The 19772-nt window shown below is 33.1% G+C and overlaps 1 protein-coding gene across 2 annotated transcripts in view; it reads right to left on the reverse strand.

Annotated features, from left to right (window-relative positions):
- ADGRL3 (adhesion G protein-coupled receptor L3) overlaps nt 1-19772 on the reverse strand; it is a 125833-nt gene that overhangs the window by 59308 nt on the left and 46753 nt on the right. For both annotated transcript variants that reach the window (XM_019632339.1, XM_019632341.1), the window contains exons 7-8: nt 10114-10180; nt 8480-8571 (exon numbers count right to left, since the gene is read on the reverse strand). In XM_019632339.1, the coding sequence (XP_019487884.1) occupies nt 8480-8571; nt 10114-10180 (159 nt within the window). The remainder of the gene's footprint in view (nt 1-8479; nt 8572-10113; nt 10181-19772) is intronic.

The following is a 19772-nucleotide window of genomic DNA, read 5'->3' on the forward strand; positions in this document are numbered from 1 at the left end:
TATATAACTTTCCATGTAGATGAATGTTTCTGCACGCAGGGAGTGCTTACTGCTTATGAGTCGTGATAACTTATCATATTATTTTAAGGAAAATATCTGCTAGTTAATAAGTTATCAGAGCTCAGTCATAATTTCATCACATAAAGGATGAGCTGCCTGTTCCTCTTCTTATCCAAGATCAGCCTTCACTTGTGCACTAGATCCCATCCTCCTTTGCCCACTCAACTGTACATACCATGCCATCTTCCTGTCTCTTGCCAGCATCCACTGTCCATTCTTACCAGATTAAAAGAAAGAGGCCATATAATCTCTCATGCTAAAAACTAACCAATCAACAAAACAACACAAAATAAAAAACTTCCCTTGACACAGCATTTCCCTCCAGCTACTACATTTTACACTCTTATTTACAGAAAAGGATCTGAAAAGAGTTGTCTTTACATATGTTTTTTTTTCCCTCTCTTCCTATTTCACGTTCAACCTGCCCTAATAAAGCTTCATCAACCACTCTGCCAAAACAGCTTTTGCCAAGGGCACAAGGATCTCCATATTGCTAAATCCAGTGGTCAAGTCTAATTGAAACACTTGATTCACCCAGCTTCCAGGATCTCTACTTGTCTTCCTATCCCACTGGCTGCTCTTTCTAAACCTACTTTGCTGGCTCTGCATTTCCAAGATCTCTGAAAGTTAGCATGATCCAAGGTTTCAGTCGCTGATCTTACTTTATGTGTAACCTCCATCCCTTTATTTTACCGAGTCCCATGGGTTTAAAATAAAATCTACCCCGACCCATTCTCCCAAGAATGTAGTCAGTACCCACATTCTTACACATGAGGAGTACCCGAGGAGCAGCTGTTTGTGGGAGGGATAGGCAGAGCTTAGAGGTGCGAGCTGGAGTGTCCACATCTACATGCCTGTGTTTGAGGCCCCACGTGGTACGAGATGGAACTGGGGGTCAGAAGAGAAGGAAGATAGGTACTGAGCTGGGGCCACAACCTTGCATGAAACTCGGAGGAGTCCGAGGATTCTAAAATCAATCCTGGTCTTCTGGGTGGTTTTGAAGATTTATCTGCCAGAGTAGGAGATTACAGCATGCTTCATTTATTGTGTTGCGCTCTTGCCCTGAGCTCTGCAAATGTTGAGGCTGGCCTGTTCCCTTCCACAGGGGTTTGAGCCTGTCCTCTTTGCTAGGTCTGTGCTTTCCCAAATTCTGATGACAGGTTATCACACGATCCAGACATGTGATGTTAGCAAGGAGCTTCTGAGACATATTTCCCACCCTGACTATGGGGGGAAATCCCATGAGGAGAGGCTTATGAAAACAGGCTTCTTTTCTTTCGTCTTTCCTGCTTGTGAATACACTTGAAGGATATGATGCTGGGAGCTGAGGGAGCCATCTTTGGAGCTCAAGCTGACACAGTGAATGAAAACAGCCAACAGGCTCAGGCTGATAAAAGATGGAAAGAGCTTAGCTCCTTACTGACTTCACTGAGCCAACTCTGGAACCACCTATCTCTGAATTTTATGTTCCATAAGTCATCAGTGTCATTACAATATAGGCTACTTTATTGGTCAGCATTTGATACTCACATTAGGGGCCATCCTAACGCAAACATACACTTTAGTGACTAGTGGGAGAAACCAGTCTGGCTTATCAAATCACTATCTCAGTTTTTTTGCCAGAGCTGCTTACCATTTTTACTATTATTACTTTTTTTTCTCAAATCATCTCACTGTGCTTCACGTTTTAAAAGGAAGTACATTACGACCATAAAAAACAAAAACAAACAAAAAACAAAAGAAAAAAACAGGATCATTTTCCATTACAGAAAATAATAAAGATATATAAAATGAAATCAATACTGAAAATACATAAAATAAAAAAACACTAAATACAAAAATCAAATGAAATCAAATCTATACAGTGATTCTGAAGTTAAATCTCCAGCTTTCACTGTTCTGTCTACTTAATATATTTCAATGTTTAGTAAGACTTTCAAAATTATGTTGTCAACAAAGAAAATCTGACAAACCCCTGCTGTGTTTTTTCTAGTTTTCCACATCTCAGCAATAACATCTCACCCTTCCAATACCCCAAGCCAAAAATCTTGTAATCACTCCTCTATCTTACAGTCTATAGAAAATAAATTAACTAATTCTGTAAGTTTTATCTTTAAAATGAATCCAAAATTTTAGAACTTCTCATTTATTGAATAAATTAATGAATAATTAAAGGATAAAAATAAAATCAAAGTTTATAAATTCAAAATTAAATAATATATGTAAATAATATGGAACACAAATGTTATTTAGTTACAATTATTCTCATATTTCTGCCACTTTTACGAAAATTTGTACTTAACTATTTTGGAGAAAGACAGTTAAGTGCAAATTTTATAGTCTTATGAATAGTTACTTTAGATTAATTGTGTTGTTGTGTGTACAATTACTTCGGAAACATTGGTTTCATAAATGTATTTCAATTACCTACCTTTCTAAAAGTCTGACTGAACATTTAATGTAGGATACAAAGGAAATTTGAGTCTAAGCCACATATGTGGGATGAAAGAGCTGCTAATTTTTATGTTTTTATTATAAAGAAAAATTATTTTTCCCTTAGGTAGTCTTTCAGGCTTTCTCAAGCTTAGACTGAAATTGATTCTTCTAAATCTGATATAAATCTAATTATCTGGGGGAAAAGTGAAACTATTATTTGATCTCAAGGTATAATGCACAGCAATTCTAGTGTGCCTGTGACAGTCATCCATCATGGTTTTCTCAACTGTCACTCTCAGTGTATGAAGTACGTCGAATACAGTGATGCATAAAAGACTTGGTTCCTAGAAAGATCATATGGGATTTGAATATATTTTAAAGAAAAGGCCTACAAGGAGGCCAACCCTTTTACAGTTCAGAAAACTTAAAACTACAGCCTAAATTGCATGATACCCTGAGATTGGCAACAGTACTTGCAGAATGCCCAGATTTGTGAATCAGTGGCTGAAATTCATTTTCCACAGAAGTGACTGTTAAATGCTTTTAAATGCTGAAATTAAGTTAATCAGCCAAGGACTAACTACTAACTTAAGAAGGTCTTAACTTATTTGAAGCAAATCTCATGGAGTCATAACAACACACAGCGCTCCAAACAGTGTTGTTGGAAATGTATTACACTTCAAATATACCTGGATCACAATTGATAATTTTATGGCACATTTCCAGTGATGTTTACCCACAGACCAAGGAAATGGAAGAAGACTGGAGAAAATGATATAACAGACAGATGGCATTATTTTCAGAATATTTTTAAACATTTTATCTTATTACAATGAACAAATAAATCTATTATAGTTTCTGATTCTTTCCAAGAACTGAAGTGTTTGTGGTGTGTATGGATATTGGGAAGTATACCTGATAAAAAAAGATTTGGTAAAACACATATTCAGGATAGTGTGTTCTCCTAATAATTTTTTTATAGGAAGGTGGCACTTTTCAAACACACCTCTAAATATTTAAAATAATTTGAAATTTGTAAAATTTTCATTTGAATTTTGTAGTTTTGGTGGTGAAAGATAAACCATGAATAAAATCAACTGAATGGAGACATAAGCTTTTTTTTTTTTTAAGTCAGCATGGAATATATTGAGCTTCCTTTTTAAAAATGCAAATCAATATTTCACAATGTTTATATCACCAACTAATACTTTGAAAAGAATGAGAAAGTACTAAAAATATTTTCCTCAAAACTCCAGAAAACTTTGAAGTGGATAAATATTTTTATTAAATACAACTCAGAACTAGATTTATCATTCTCATAAATGTTTGAACTCTTTTTAGGAAATTCTCTGACTACAGTATAAAGATAATACCCTTTTGAAAAGCAGGCTATATCTTAATATAATTTAATAATTACATTGTATTAATATAAATAATTATAACATATTAATATAAAAATGAAACATCAAAGCATTAAAATATTCTAGTGAAGCTGTTGCATTTTTTAAGATTATATCAATTTGCTTTTCTGCCTTCAACTTTTTAGAACCCTACCATCCTTAACTCCCTAAAGGACTAAGGCAATACTAGTCTGAATGTAATTCTGACTTAACTATTTCTACCAATCTGGAAACAGTCCTCAAAATAAAAGTTACCTTCTACAGGAACAGAATAAGTTGTAATAGATACTGGTCAGGTAGAACATTTGTCTATTCAGTCCCTAAGTTATTGAGAAGCCTTAGATTTCTTTACATATGGCTGGTGTCCACTCACTGAGGGCACTTCTTTTATTTTCTTAAGAACTAACTAAAGAACTTGCTATTTTTTAACCAAATGAGAATTTCACTCTTGGGGCCAAGTCTTTCATAATAAGAGGAGTTTGGCTTTTAAAAAAGTATTATATCATGGACATTCTTAATGACCCCACATGGTAAACAAAGCTGGTCAAATTTTAATGGGATTTTGATAAGAGGTTCAACAAATTTCATGATGGAAGCCATTGAGTTTACCCAAGAGAATTGCATGGTCACATTTAAACTTCTCAAGGTCACTCTAGCTGATGAAGGCAGACAAGAATCAATATGTGAAAAGAACTGAGAGAATCAATCACTTGCCCCTTAGAATAAAAATAGGTGTGTCTACAAAAGACCCATCCATGCCTAGACTCTTTAAGGAAAGAAAAGAGAAAGAACCTTAACCAATTTAAGATAATTAACATTTTTGTAAAGTTTTCAATGCTTAGTTATTTTAATAAAATTGAATTTAAAAAAAAAAAACACGTGAAAAGAAGTGAGGAGACCACTGCAGTGGTTCTGTAGAGTCTCACAGTATCCTAAAAAGAAATATATGGTGGCAGTGAATAAGGGAGAAGCAAACACATTTTAGGTAAAAGAGATACCCATGTGTGAAAGAACATGTATAGTAAAAGCAATACAGATTAGATAAATGAATGAAATAATTGTTTTAGAAAGACAATGACTGCCAGAAGTCCTTATAGGTGTTCTTTTCTCTTAGAAAAGTGAGCAAGGTGGTCTACCTTATTCACCACTTAACAAAAATACAAAAAACAAAGCAAGTAAACATTATTAATGTTTATGTCCTCATCCATGTACTCAAAAGAAGCCTTTCCAGATAAATGATGTTTATGGCTTTAAATAAATACTCTCATATCACCCATAATATTTAAAACAACACAGTCAAGGGTCAGCCGTGTGGCTCAGTTGGTTAAGAGTTTGCTGAGCAACAGGGTCGCTGGTTCGATTCCTACATGGGCCAGTGAGCTGCACCCGAGCTGCGCCCGAGCTGAGCTGCCAGCAAGTGGCAGGATGGCTCAGCTAGTGAGTGAACGTGCTCCTACTGACAAGATTGCCTGTTCAATGGTGGGCTATGCCCACCCACGGCTGGGACTGAACTCGGCACCTTGAGCTGAGCTGTCGCCCAGATGGCTCAGTGGATACAGCGTGCACTCTTAACAGCAAGGTTGCTGGTTCGACTCCCGCATGAAAACAATAAAATAATAAAATAAAGAAATAAAATAAAATAAAAACACACAGTGTATAGAGCCTTATTTTTATGAAAAACTTAAAAACATGCTGACATGTTTTGTTTAATGTTCAAACATTATGTTTTGCTTAATGTTCAAAATCATTATTACCTTTCTTAAATGTTTCTTTCCTTATCAATTACGAGGCCCTTCTGATTTCTTTACAAGCCCTTCTTAAATAGTTAATATATGTTTAAATAAAGTGAAATGTCCTTCAGATACTGGAAAGCTCTAAGGAATATTTTCTTGAGATTGCTTTCTTATTTTCTCTCTTCAACATTTCCCTGTAACCTGCAGATCACCACCTTACCTACTGCATAGAGAACAGGCAGAAATCTCTCAATTTACTGACCTATCCTGATCACACCAACGTATCTACATCACACTTATTATTTATTTCATCCAGTCTCAGTGGGAAAGGGTTCTCCTTCCTGGCTTCTGGTAACTTGGTGTCAAAGTGTCCTTCATGAAATCCAAAGGAGTGGAATTGCTCTGCCACTGTTCTAAATCTCATTCCCTACAATTCTTCAGCTCACAGCTGTAACAGTGATCCCCTTTCTTATACTATGTCTAACCACCTCTATTTTTGGTTCTTTCCCATCAGTGTATCCATATTCATGTTTCTTCCATCTTAAAACCACCTTCTATACCACCTTTTCTAACAACTACCCGACTTCTCTCCTTGCCTTGTTGACTTTTTTAAAAAGCACTGTCAAAGGCTGTTCATATTCTTCTGCTTATGTAATGGTTAGATGTGTTTCATTATTATGCCCATTTAAAATAGCACAGGAAGGCTCAGGAAGGTTAAATAAACTTTCCAAAAGCTACAAAGCATAAAGCAGTTTAGACAGATTTCTAATAAAAATATTCTTATTTAAGGCTTTACTTTTCAATATAAAGCTCAATGCCATTAAATGTAATAATTGGCTTTTGTGTGTTTATTTTTATAAACAGTGATATCAGAAAGATTCAATCCATATTATCTAAAGAAGTATATAAAAATAATAAGAGAACAACTTGATCTTTTAAAATATGTGACCTTACAAAGGACTTGGCCATTATTTTTCCTGATTTTTAACCTGGTAAATGCTATTACATAAATATCAAAGTATTATTTACTTCTTAATGGTAGTACTTTAAAAACATAACATAAATGATAAACAAAGTATTACTTGTTTATCTACAAGAATATACTACAGAATAATAGATACTACAGAATTGATACCACAGAGTAATTTATACTAAAGTAAGTAAAAGTATGGTACAATAAAGATAATGTATTTTATTTAATTTACCCAAATTCAATTTCATCAGGATCAGTCCAAGGAATTAACACTACATTTTAGAAGGATAGTCTAATTGTACATAATTCAACAATGTAATGACTATTATCTCAACTAAATAATATTAAGAAATACAAAAGACTATTGCCTGTAGTAGATAATTTCTAGATTACTCTATTACATTATTATTTTTTAAATTCCTCATCTATCCTTTTCAACTAATTGAGGCAGATTATCTCTTCACTAAAATTAACCACTTAATGTCAATACCCTTTTGTTACTAAAGTATTTAATGTATTAATTTATTCTGTAAGCATTCATTGAGGATCTATAATGTCAGGCACTAAATACAGAAAGATGGAAAATGGGTGACATAGCTGCTATCAGAGATAGTTCAAAGAGAATGTTGGTAGCACACGAAAGTCACAGGTGACTTTAGGAAACTTCTGAAAGTACATTTATTTAAATTCAAACATTTAACCAAGTTAACACATAGGCAAATTATATACAAATGCAGTTTAATATATAATGTATAAATGACTAAAGTAAAATTAAATATTACTATCTTTCTCAAATATCATAAACTTTAAAGGAAAAATAAATTTTTGGTTATATTGAGAAAATATATTTCTTTTCAGAAAATATAAATGAGCTTATTTTTCTGTGTATATAAAGGAAGTACTACCAATGTAGAAAGTAATGTGAATATTTTCATTGCTCTGCATGGCTAGTGCCTTCTGAGCATAGACAAACTGTAATCTGGGTTAAAAGACAAACCTGGGAAGGTAAAAGATGACTCAGTGACTGAATAGATAGAGATTTCTGGAGGGATTTACCTCCCAAGAGGTAAACATTAACATTTACAAGGTGGATAAAGCCTGGAGCCATATATTTATATAGGGGTGCCAAAAAAATGTATACAAGTAGACACTTTGGTCAACGCTGCTCAAGCAGTAGTTCACTGTAATCAGAAGTGTCTGGGCACTGATGGTGACCACTTTGAGCACCTCTTGTAATTGCAGAAGTCAAATGTGACTTGTATTCATCTTTTGTTATCTGTATATTGAGTATTACAATTTTAATACAGTTTCCTTTCTTAAAATGTGTATACATATTTTGGGCACCCTCCGAATTCCAAAGGATTTTCCATTAGGGACTCGAGGTTTCTCTTCCTCTCATGAGAAGAGGAGGCAGTTCTATGATAGCTCCTATATAAATGTCCCACTTAATAATCAGGGGGTCCTCTCTTGTGGTATAGACTCCCTCTTCTGGTACTTGCGATGCCACCATCTGGATTTCTCCATATTGCTGTGAAGGGGGACATGGAATGCTGTTGGATGTGCTTGTGGCTCTAAGAAATAATAGTCTGCCTGGATTCAGAAATTTTGTATTTGCTTTCAGTACATCATAAATATATGTATATTAAAATTTTAGGTAAATGAAAGTTTGGGGGGAACGTTTTTGAAGACTGAGCTTCATTATATTTATTTTCAGGCAGATCAAGTTACTTTAACAGTGAATAAATGATCTTATCTATCCAAGACAACACACTGATTTTTATCAATTTGTCATAAGATTTCAATAGAATTAAAAGTAAAGGTAGTTTACTGTACCAAAGTAATGCAGCCTAAAGAAAGCAAAAAGAAAATTCACTTACTTGATGTTATCAAGACAGCCCGATTCAGGTTTCAGAATGGCAGTATGATGAAACATTTTATATAAAGCAATCCCAAGGAAGATTACATTAAGCTGGAATATAAAAGGTACTGTTATGTAGTGTAACTGGAGTAGAAAAAAAGTAAGTCTATTCAATATAACGGATGAGTTGTTCTGGGAAATTAGCTCTACTACACTTTTAAGGGAATTGGATCATCATAGATGATTGCCTAGTATTTTAGTAAAGGCAAGAAGCCAGTTTAGGGAATTGGGATACCAATGAGGTACAAAACACTGTTATGTCAAATACATGCAAATACTAAAAGCAATATATTTTTGAACATCCAGAGCAAAAGTATTACACAATGCTGCCTAAATTCTGATTTTAAAACCAAGTAGGATTAAAGTAGAGGGAACCTTCAATGAGAGTGTCATATTACCAGAGCCAGAGAAAGCTTATGATTTAAAACAAAACAAAACAAAACAAAAAGCTCTAGCATAAATTCCGTATATCACAAGTATGTAAACTGTATAGAAAACCACATGTTGAATGGTTGTTTATCACCATATTTGTTTATATATGCCAGAATTTGGGATTGGTGGGAGTAGGGAAGTTAAATTATAGATCCCACTGACCTTCTCTAAATAATACAGTACAGGTCTACAGTCCTTTATCAAAATCAAAAAGCCTGAAAAGTGAAAGTTTAAAAAAATTCAGTAAGTAGCCCAAATGCCCAACCTGAACTGAACCCATTTGGTGGGAGGACCTGATTTGAATGGATATAAGACACTTCATGTCTTTATTCTATTTGATCTTAGTTTTCCTATTCTTTCCTGCTGAATTATGACTGTGTTTGGTTTCAGAGTCCTGCCTACTCCCTAGTATATTGGTTGATATGTTTGATTTGGGAAAACTACTTATTTCCTGCTACAGATAATATATAATCTGCAGTACATGTACCACATTACCTTTCTAAGCACTGAAAAATATCTGAATTCCAAAACATATCTGGCCCAAAGTGTTTCAGAAAATGAACAGCAACTTTGTATTTTAAAATGATAAGTATGTAAATGACACTAACAATTATATCTAAATTAGGATAAATAATTCATATTTGAAATCAATATATTATGAATCTAAAAATAGAAAAAGAAAGAATGACTCCAGAATGCTTGCTTGTTTGTGCCAGTCTCAAATAAAATTCTTTTAAAGATTTCAAGATTTATATAAAAAACAAAACTGGAAGGGACAATAAGATAGTCTGCCACTTTTCCAATTTCTGGTTTCATTTGTAATTGAAATTATCCAAAGGAAAATATACTGTTGTCAAACAATGTCATCACTGTTCGAAAATTTACAAAACCAAATGGATTATGTAATATTGGGCTCTTCAAGAGCCACTGCACTGCATGAAGTCTTGCAAATGCATGTTTTCTTCCCCTAGTCATTTTGATTAAGTATTTTACAAATATGAAAGTAGATTACAATGAGTGTCTGATTGCTTGAGTTATGTAGGGTCAAATAAGTACATGCCTTTCCCAAATTAATCTATGTAAGTTGAAGATAGTCAGTACAGGGATAGTGAAAGTTTTATTTCTTGACCTGGGAAACACATAGTTAATTACAGTTCTTACCATAATTATCAAGGTCGCTGGTCCTATAAAACTCCAAATGAAGTAGGTGTCAAGTCGGAGCCAACATCTGCAATGAAACACAAGGGAGAGAAGGCATTCAAGGACTGGGTATGGGACATACATCAAGAGCGAGCGAATGACAGAGAAGAATGTGAGCTGTAAAGCATTCTACTGGGAGACAGGAAATATTACATTGCTTGTTCATTTAAATGCTGAATTACGTGCCCAATTTCTGACAGCACTATTGATGGAGTAAGATAATTACCCCTGGAGAAAGCAGGAAAAAAATGGCACTGGGCCTATTTGCTAAGGCCTTTTGTCTGTCATAGAAGTCTTAAAAAAAAAAAAAAAGAAAGAAAGAAAAAGAAAAAGCCATACACATAGCCATTAAATCAAGTAGCTCTAAGCTATCCTTTTCTCTCCAATTATGGTGCTACATAACCTGTCTATCAGCTGTCAGGCAAAGTGACATTTTCCTGTCATGAAGTTCTGAGTAAATTCTGTACAAAGAAGAAATAAATTTAGTATCAGAAGATTGAAGTTTAATTAGGTTGGGCAGCCAACCTTTGAGAGTTCTTGAGTCTTAAAAAGTGCATTGTTACTGCTAGTGCTTCTGGGGTTGTAAATGATCCATAGCATCCCATGAAGTTGATTCATGACCCAAAAGTAAATTATTAATCACTTAATTTCAGCTACATTTAATACACCCCCAATTCTTAAAGCCTCTGGGAAATTACATTTTCATTCTTCAGGATGACAGGAAGACAAAATGGAAGTGACTAGTTATGCGAAAGATTAATGTAAATTTTGAACAAATTACATCTGATGTTAAAAATTGTATCTTGAATTATTTGTCATTTTGCTATATTTGAGGCATAATTTTAAAATAAAACATCTCCAATTGAAACTATTCAAGAGTGGTTTGCTAAGTGGTCTAAAACTGCAAATGTTAAGTATGGAAATATACTGAGATTTTAATAAAAATGCTCTTTAATCTCAGGAATAATAGAATACTAGAAACACTATGAAGAAAGGAACTTATAAATTAAATGTCCATCAATAGTGGAATACGTAAATAAAATGTTTCTAGTCCTATGATGAACTGTTATATAACAGTTAAAATGGAGGAAGTAAATCTTCATAAATCAGTAGTATAGGTCACAACAACAAAGTTTAGTGAAAAACTAACATGGATAGTCTATACTACATACCTTTGAATTGTATATATACTTAAAATAATACTCACATTGTTGACAGATCCATATATGCATGTAATTTTGTTTTACTTGAAAGGGGAAAATATTTGTTAAACTCATGTCAGTGGTTGCCTCTCACACAAGAGTACAGAGGACTAGAAGTGTCTTTAGTCATGTTTTATTTTAATAAGTACTGAAAGCAATGTGCTACAATACTAATAGTTTTAACACCTGAGTGATATAGGCAGCGATATTTGTGTTTTTTAAACTTTTCTGTAATTTTAAAATTTTACACAAATGTTAAAAGCTAGATTGTCAAGCAACACCCCCCAAATTCCATGAAAAATATCAATTTCAAAATGGTAAACTCTGACTGCCTTCTATTTAGTTAAATAAATGTAAACTAATTTCAATAGAAGTATATTTGTGCTCCAATAAGAAAGGGACCACAGGGCCGGCAGAGTGGCACGTTGTTTAAGAGCTGGCTTGGGACACCAGCTCTGAGCAGCAGAGCCCTGGTTCGGATCCCACATGACTTCCAGTGACACTGCGCCCTCTAGAGCTATGTTGGTGAACAACAGCTCGACCTGGGGCTGGGCTGCCGTGAGGTGCCAGTGACGGCATAGGCTGCAGTGGAGCTGCAGTGGGCTGCCATAAGCTACCGTGTATGGCCAGCAGCCAGCGAGAGCTGCCAAGCACCGCCGTGAGCGGCTGTCCAAAGGCCGGCGACTGATCTGCCTCATCCGGGAAGAGCACAACGATAATACCAACATGGGCCAGTGAAGCAACGTCCTCCACAACTAGACTGATGAACAAAAAGGGCAGCAACTTGTCTGTTCCCCTCCCACAATTCCCAATTAAAAAAAAAAAAGTGACCACGAAGTCATGATTTTTACATAGAAAGGTAATTTCTATTTATTCAAAATAAACATAATAATCCTATTAGAAAGAAATACTTTTACTAACACAATCAATACTTAAACTATTCGCCATTAGTTTGTTTGAGTAATTGGTTATCTTTTTGTTGTGCTGTTGTTCCAAAAATTTGGTCTTGGGAAATAAGAATGTGGTGCTGTCAATAAGCAGAAACAAACCAGGGAACTTAAGGGTGAAATATAAACATTGTCTTCATTCTGACCATAAATCTGTGCTGCGGTGGGGGTGGGGGAACTAGAGCAGGGGGTTATATTCACGGGTCTCTTTAAATCCTCAACAAGGACTATATTTTCCATCAAGATAAGAACAGTTAAGGGCAAAACATGGACATTTTCCCAAATTAGAACACACACACACACACACACACACACACACACACACACACACACACACACACACTCCAACGATGTGGCTGAGATTATAACAACATTATACAATACTAATAATACATTTAAGAATGAGTGTTAGTAGTACAGTCCTGTTCGTTTGTAGGTCAAACAAGATTTTGAGAGCTAATCTGAGCACTAAAATACATTTTTAGCAAATCCTTTTAAAAGGAAAATGTGCTTCAAGAACTTCTAAAAAATGTTATTCTACAGTTTAAGGACTTCTTCAAAAATAATTTTAATTACATTATTACAGAATGCCTTGACCTAAGCAGGGAATTTCAAAATTATAAGTAATCTCACAAAATGTTTTGTTAAAATAAAATAATGTCATTAAATTTTAGCTTTACAATGCTTTACTGTTTTGAAAATAGTCTCAGCTGAGCAAATGCTTTATTTGGAATTAAACGTGCTTTTGGCAATAGTGATCTCTAAATGTGGAAGTGAAATTACTTTATTTATGTTTTTATTTTTATTCTTTAAGGAAATTCTTCAGCATCTATTTGGTACAACAGATTTAAATTCCCTTCAGAACTGAACAGTGAAGAGGCAATATGAAACACTTAAATGTACTGAGTAAATCATCCCTCCATGAGACTCACCGGGCCTGATGATCTTCTGAAAGGCAGCGTGGCAAGGATACCTTTTCTAATTGGATTGCCATATGGCCACACCTGCTGTTGTTTTTGGCCACATGCTGGCTTTCTCAAAGCTTTCTGTATTTCTTTTTCTTCCCCATTAAACTACCTTAAAAGTTTGTGTGATTCCCTCCCTGAGTTCCCTGTGCCAATGATGAAACAATTCACTCTGGTGTTACAGTGAAGAAGGTTATATATCACATGCATCAAACACTGGTTGGGGTATATATTACATGCCTGGGCATGTATATCCCACTTCCATTCTGCAAGCCTAGGCCATTCAGTGTCACTTGGATACAGTGCAACATTACTGAGACCAGGCCAGATTAGTCAAACAAATACCAGAGGAACAACTTATTGTTTGAAGCACAATAAAGTCCAGTTTGCAGATGACCAGATAGATCTATGAAAGAATAAGATTTATCTGAAAATGCTTTTATGCACTGAGCAACCTTAAATTTGTGAAATAATTAGTTTTAATTGGCAATTGTTTAATTTTTAAGATATGCCTATTTCTTTTTTAGATGTAATAGTCATATATGTATAAGCCATAATTTGTTTACAGTAGTACTGCAACAAAAGAGATGATTTAAAGTTGAAAAATCAAGTGCATTCTGACCACATGACAGGTTTATTTGAGGCAACACTGAAAAATCTTATGATACCAGGTATATTCTGGAATTTAAAGGAGCACTTGTCACATACTACCATGGCCCTTGAGTTTGTTATTTTTAAAATTCATCTAATACAAAGATGTCATTAAAGTTATTTTTGTAGCATTATTTTAAAATAATAAAAGCCACATATATTGTTATATATGATACAGTCTTACTGAATTACTACGAGTTTATTAGTTTAATAACTTCTAAGAAACATCATTACAAATTAAATGATAAAAATGTTGATATCTGGATCAATTCCCCATAAAAATGTCAATTACTAATCCTGCAAATACCACTTTCATGTTTATTCAGAATAGAAAAAAAATAATAAACCAGATTCATTTCACAAAACATGATAATAGAAAACCATACTCCTAAAGTTTATTCTCTTCTACTAGTAAAACACTTCTCACCATTTTATTATCATCAGCCATTTAAGATTCTGTATTTAGAAAATGGTTAGGTCAATTGCCTTGCATAATAGATGTCATCTAAAACATATAATTTACAATGCTCTTAGATACTAGCTACACTATCAGAGTGTAGTTCCTTATTCAAAGTTAGCACATTTAATGTAGTCCCATTAAGATGCTTTGGCAAATTGTATCGTCTTGCCTGTTTGAAACACTTTTATCAGAGTGACATCTGACTATTACTAGTTTTTCTGAAGTAATATAAATTAATAATGATGTTTGCTTCATATACTAGAGGACCCTAAATCACAGAATAAACTATCCTTGGTAAGTATTAAACATCACCAGTAAATAAGTTTTGGCTACTATTAGACAATGAAATTTACAAGGCTTTTATATTAGGTTGTTTATGAGGGTTTGTAAACTACATAATATTTTCCCTGTAACAGATGCAGATCTCTATATTTATACTACATATATCTGGCAATATTAAGAAAGAAAAAGAAGGAATAAACAGAATCGGGGTGAGAAAGAGCGGAAGAGAAAAAGGGACAGATATATACTTTAAGCATAATTACCCAATTCTAAGGTTATTGCATAATACATCTGTGAAGAATTTTTTAAATGCCAATTTCATCACAGCACACTCAGGCATCTAATCTTGAACTACTTTGTGAACAAGTGCATGAACTGGAAAAAAGGTTGGCAGAGTGATGCAGAAATGGAGAGTGATCAGCAGTAATCAAGACTAGCATTTGTAGTCCAACTATTGTTTTGAATTCTAGAATTCAACACTGGCTTTCATACATCAGGTATAAGTTATGTTATCTTCATGTACTCAATATGTTATTTTTTTTTAAATAGAAGTTTCACTATGTCTTCAACAAAATAAATCCTCCATTTTTATGGTAGACTACAAAGGTAAGAATAGCACTATCTGTAATAATTTATTAAGACTAAACGTTGGAATCATTTTCATAGTCCCATATTGCTTAAATTAATAGGAGGCAGTAGCATAAGAATTGTAATCACTACCCTTATAAATGAATACTTTCAATACACTTTATTTTATAATTTAAAACAGTGTTGCTAAACAAAAAAGTTGTATTTTTCATTTATATCAGCCAAATAATAATGCCAATAAATAATAATAGTTTTAATGTAATAAATACTTATATATGCTCAACATTTTATTTATATATATATATACACTATATATATATATATGCACCATTATATACATATACATCTGTATATATTCATATATATATTCACAAACAAAGTTTTAAACTTTGCAAGTCTTACAAGTTACTTATATAGAAACCCTCACATAACAAATCAGAAAGTTAAAACAGGGAAACTAGGTGACTTGCCCACAGTCACATGGCTAATAATTAGTTGAGGGTGAATTTTATTATAGTCTACCTGACTCCCAAATCCCCGGGACTACCATGTGTTCCTCAAAAAGAATAAAGATACAACTTATAAAATAAAAACTATAGTTTTGTTGACAATTCTAAATTCCCAATGAGTGGATGAGAAATTTATATGCTGTACATAAAGGACAGATTGTGAAAACATGTCTCTAATAAAAATATAACTGGGTTGTCGGAAAAGCCATGACATATTTTTTTCTGTTTTTTGTTGCAAAAATGTGTCATGACTTTTCCGACAACCCAGTAGATCTTTCTAAATATAAGATCATCTCTTAATGAATTAGTAAAAATTTTAGTATTTTTGAACAGTTTTATTGCAATATACAGTTGACCTTTGAATGACATGGCAGTTGGGGCACTGACCTGTGTGAAGTAAAAAATTCAGGTAACTTTTAACTCCCAAAAAACTTAACTACTAATAGCCTACTGTTGATCAGAAGCCTTACAGAAGCCTTACGATAACATGACCAGCCAGTTAACACATATTTTGTATGTCATATGATTATAATCCTGCATTCCTACACTAAAGTAAGCTAGAAAACAGAAAATGTTATTAGAAAATCATATAGAAGAAAAAATACATTTACAGTATTAAAAAAAAGATTTACCTATCAGTGGACTTTTATCACTTCAAACCCATGTTGTTGAAGGGTCAAATTTTAAAGTTTACAACTCAAAGGTTTTTGGTATATTTAAAAGTATAGCATAGGGAATATAGTCAATGGTATTGTAATCGCTATATACATTGTCAAAGATAGACTTGCTAGGGTTATCACTTTGTGAGGGGTGTAAATGTCTAATCATTATGTTGTTTTGTATACCTGAAACTAATAATAAAATTAAATGAAATTTTAAAAAGTTGTGAAATCCTAACTGTAATCTAATTTTAGCACCAAAACGAAACCATGTACCCACCTAGAGTTACTCTCCCTAGTCCTAGCAATCATTTAATATTAATGGGATCATACAATATATAATCTATTGTGACTGGATTCTTTCATTTACCATGTATTTATGACACATTCATTTTGAAGCATGTATTAATACTTCATTCATTTTCATTTCCAAATAATATTCTGTCATATAGCTAGACCACATTTTGCCTACCTTTTTATCAGTTGACAGATGCTAAGTGTTTCCACTTTGGGGATAATATAAATAATGCTACTATGAACATTTGAGTACAAGTTTTTGAATGAACATATGTTTTCATTTTTCTTGGGTAAAATACCTCATAGTAGAATTACTGGGCCATATGATAACTATGCTTAACATTTTGAAGATCTGTCAAACTGTTTTACAAAGTAGCTAGCAGCAAACATTTTACACAGCCACCAGCAATTAAAGAAGATTCAAAATTTTCCACATCCTCACCAACATGTGTTACCATGTCTTTTTTATTGTAAATGTCCAGTGGGTGAAATTATGATGTAAAAGGATCTCTACATGTGGAAGTTATACTTTTTTGGTTTCGATAAGAACTCAAGTCCAACATTTGATGTTTAGGGCCAATACTCAATTTTGTAAATAAAAAGATAGCAATCCTGTTGTTCTGTAATATAGGCCCCGATATGGCTAACTTTTTAATACAAAAAAAATATGCTTAACCAAAAATTCTTATATATGATGATAATATAATATGCCCATTCAAAGAGCTCCCAGGTGCTGAAATGATGATGTAATAAACTCGCAATCTCTAATACACATATGCTAAAACATGCTCTTGGCTTTTAACAAAATAACATATAAACATATACTTCTACTTCCCGCACATATATTGAATGATTATCTTGATATACGTCAATGAAAAATACTTCTTCATTACCTGTACTATTTCCCACTGGCCAAGCAAGAGTCAAAGATATCTGGTGGTAATATATTCAGTAAGATATATGCTTCATGTCAGTGAAACTTTACAAGAATATTTTACAACATCATATAATAATATGCTTAGAGAAATAGTCCTAATAAATATATAATTTTCTATGAGTGGGTTCCAGTGCTTAGAATTTGTAAAACGTATTAAATAAATCTATGCATACAAATTGCAGATAACTATCAAGTTCAATGTTCCTTGACTAGGCTCTTTCTTGAAAAATACTATATTTTAGTATTTTAAAAGATCAGTAATCACCTTTCTAGGCAAATGATTATGCTACTTAGGGAATGATGTGAAAATAAAGAAACCTGGGGGCTTTTAACCAGGAGAGGGGAGGCTACCCCTTTTAGAGCTGTTCCTAAGCTGGTGAGCTGGGGAGACAAATTTAACTTAATAGATGATTTATAATAATTTCCAGACCATAAAATTTGATTTCAACTATTTTTAAGAATTTGGCTATGCTTTTAGTACTCAAGGATGTTCTGATCCATTAAAAATATTACTGACCTACTCGATATCTTTCAGAAACCCCTCAACAATTTTTGACCTATATTTGAAGTCTTAGGCTATTCTCTGGGTTTTAGTCCTTCCCAGCACCCTCCTTCCTCTTGGAACTTACATCCAATCCTTTTCTAATCAACCCATCACATTAACCACTGCTTTTAATCCTTTTCTAATCAACCCATCACATTAACCACTGCTTTTTTAGTTGTATACTTAGATTGTAAGACAAGTGCTGTAAACTATAAATGTGATTTTTTTCTTTAAATAAAAATTAACTGTTCAACAGTTTGCATCTTTTGGTAATAGTGAGGTAATTGAAGTTTAAATGAACTGATTAGTTTCAGTTAATGAAATCAAAGTATTTAGCACTGAATTTCCAAATCTGTTGTTTGAATTATACAAAATTAATTTCAGCCTTTATCTTCTGACAGTATCATATTAGATGGCTTCGCTAACAGCCATATGTAACAGTATAAGTGAAACTAAGGAAAGATACACAAACAGATAAGATGGATTAAATGACAATTGTTAACAGGGCAGTTCAGACCTGTTGTCCACTAGCTGATACTATTATTTTTTTTAATGATAGTGTTGGTCTTCTAATTGGATTTTGTAAATGTCTAATTATTGTGATTAAATGTAAATTTCTCAGTGGATTCTTGAGAATAATGTCAGTACAGATAAACATATTTCATTAAACATCAGAAAATAAAAATACGATTATCTTACAAGCATTGAAAAATGACAGCAAACTAAGCAAACTCTCAAAATCACAGTATCTATGCTTTGTGTGTATGTATTTTGTACATAATAATCAATTTAACAGCCCTAATAACATTTCACGGAAAAACACATCCTAATGCATCAGCCAGATAGAATATGAGAGTTACCACTATCTGTACCTAAATAATATTTATTTAAACTACAAAAACTATTTTATCTGTTACCACTGACATGATTCTCTACTTTTTAGAAATGTAAGCTATTATTATTAAAGGTTTCAGAGATAAAAACCTCATTGTCAGTATAAAAATATTATAATTATATACACCAAGAGGAAAAAAGGAGCAATATAGCTATTATTTGGATTACATAATACATATTTAATGGTTTTATATTTTATGTGCTTTAAGTGGTTGAGACTGAGGAGTAAACACTTAATAATAATTAGTTCCAAATATAAGTGAAATAGACAAGGTGTAAAAATGATTGATCTTACGAAGAATTTACAGAAAATGGCTGGTGATATGTCTCTGAATTCTTGCTAATTCTTGTTTATTTTATACTGTGGCATATACATATTTGTATTACAAATTCAATATAGCACATAAGAAGGTAACACTGGCCAACCAAAACCACAATAAACTTGAGATTGTAGTGTTACATAAAAAAAGTAATGTGTTGATCAATGAGCATGGAATGGGAAATGCCATTGGAAATAAAATAAACAGAAATTGGAACAGTAAAGACAGATTTAATAATAAGGAGCAACAAATATATACAGAAATCCATCAAGCTTTGTAAAAATTTCTTGCTTACAATTTTCTTTGAGAAGTTATCTTGATTAAACTCCTCATGGAATATTATCTGCACATTTCAGCTTCTCAAG

The sequence above is a fragment of the Hipposideros armiger genome, unplaced genomic scaffold (genome assembly GCF_001890085.2).
Source record: "Hipposideros armiger isolate ML-2016 unplaced genomic scaffold, ASM189008v1 scaffold_1128, whole genome shotgun sequence".
Classification (NCBI taxonomy): domain Eukaryota; kingdom Metazoa; phylum Chordata; class Mammalia; order Chiroptera; family Hipposideridae; genus Hipposideros; species Hipposideros armiger.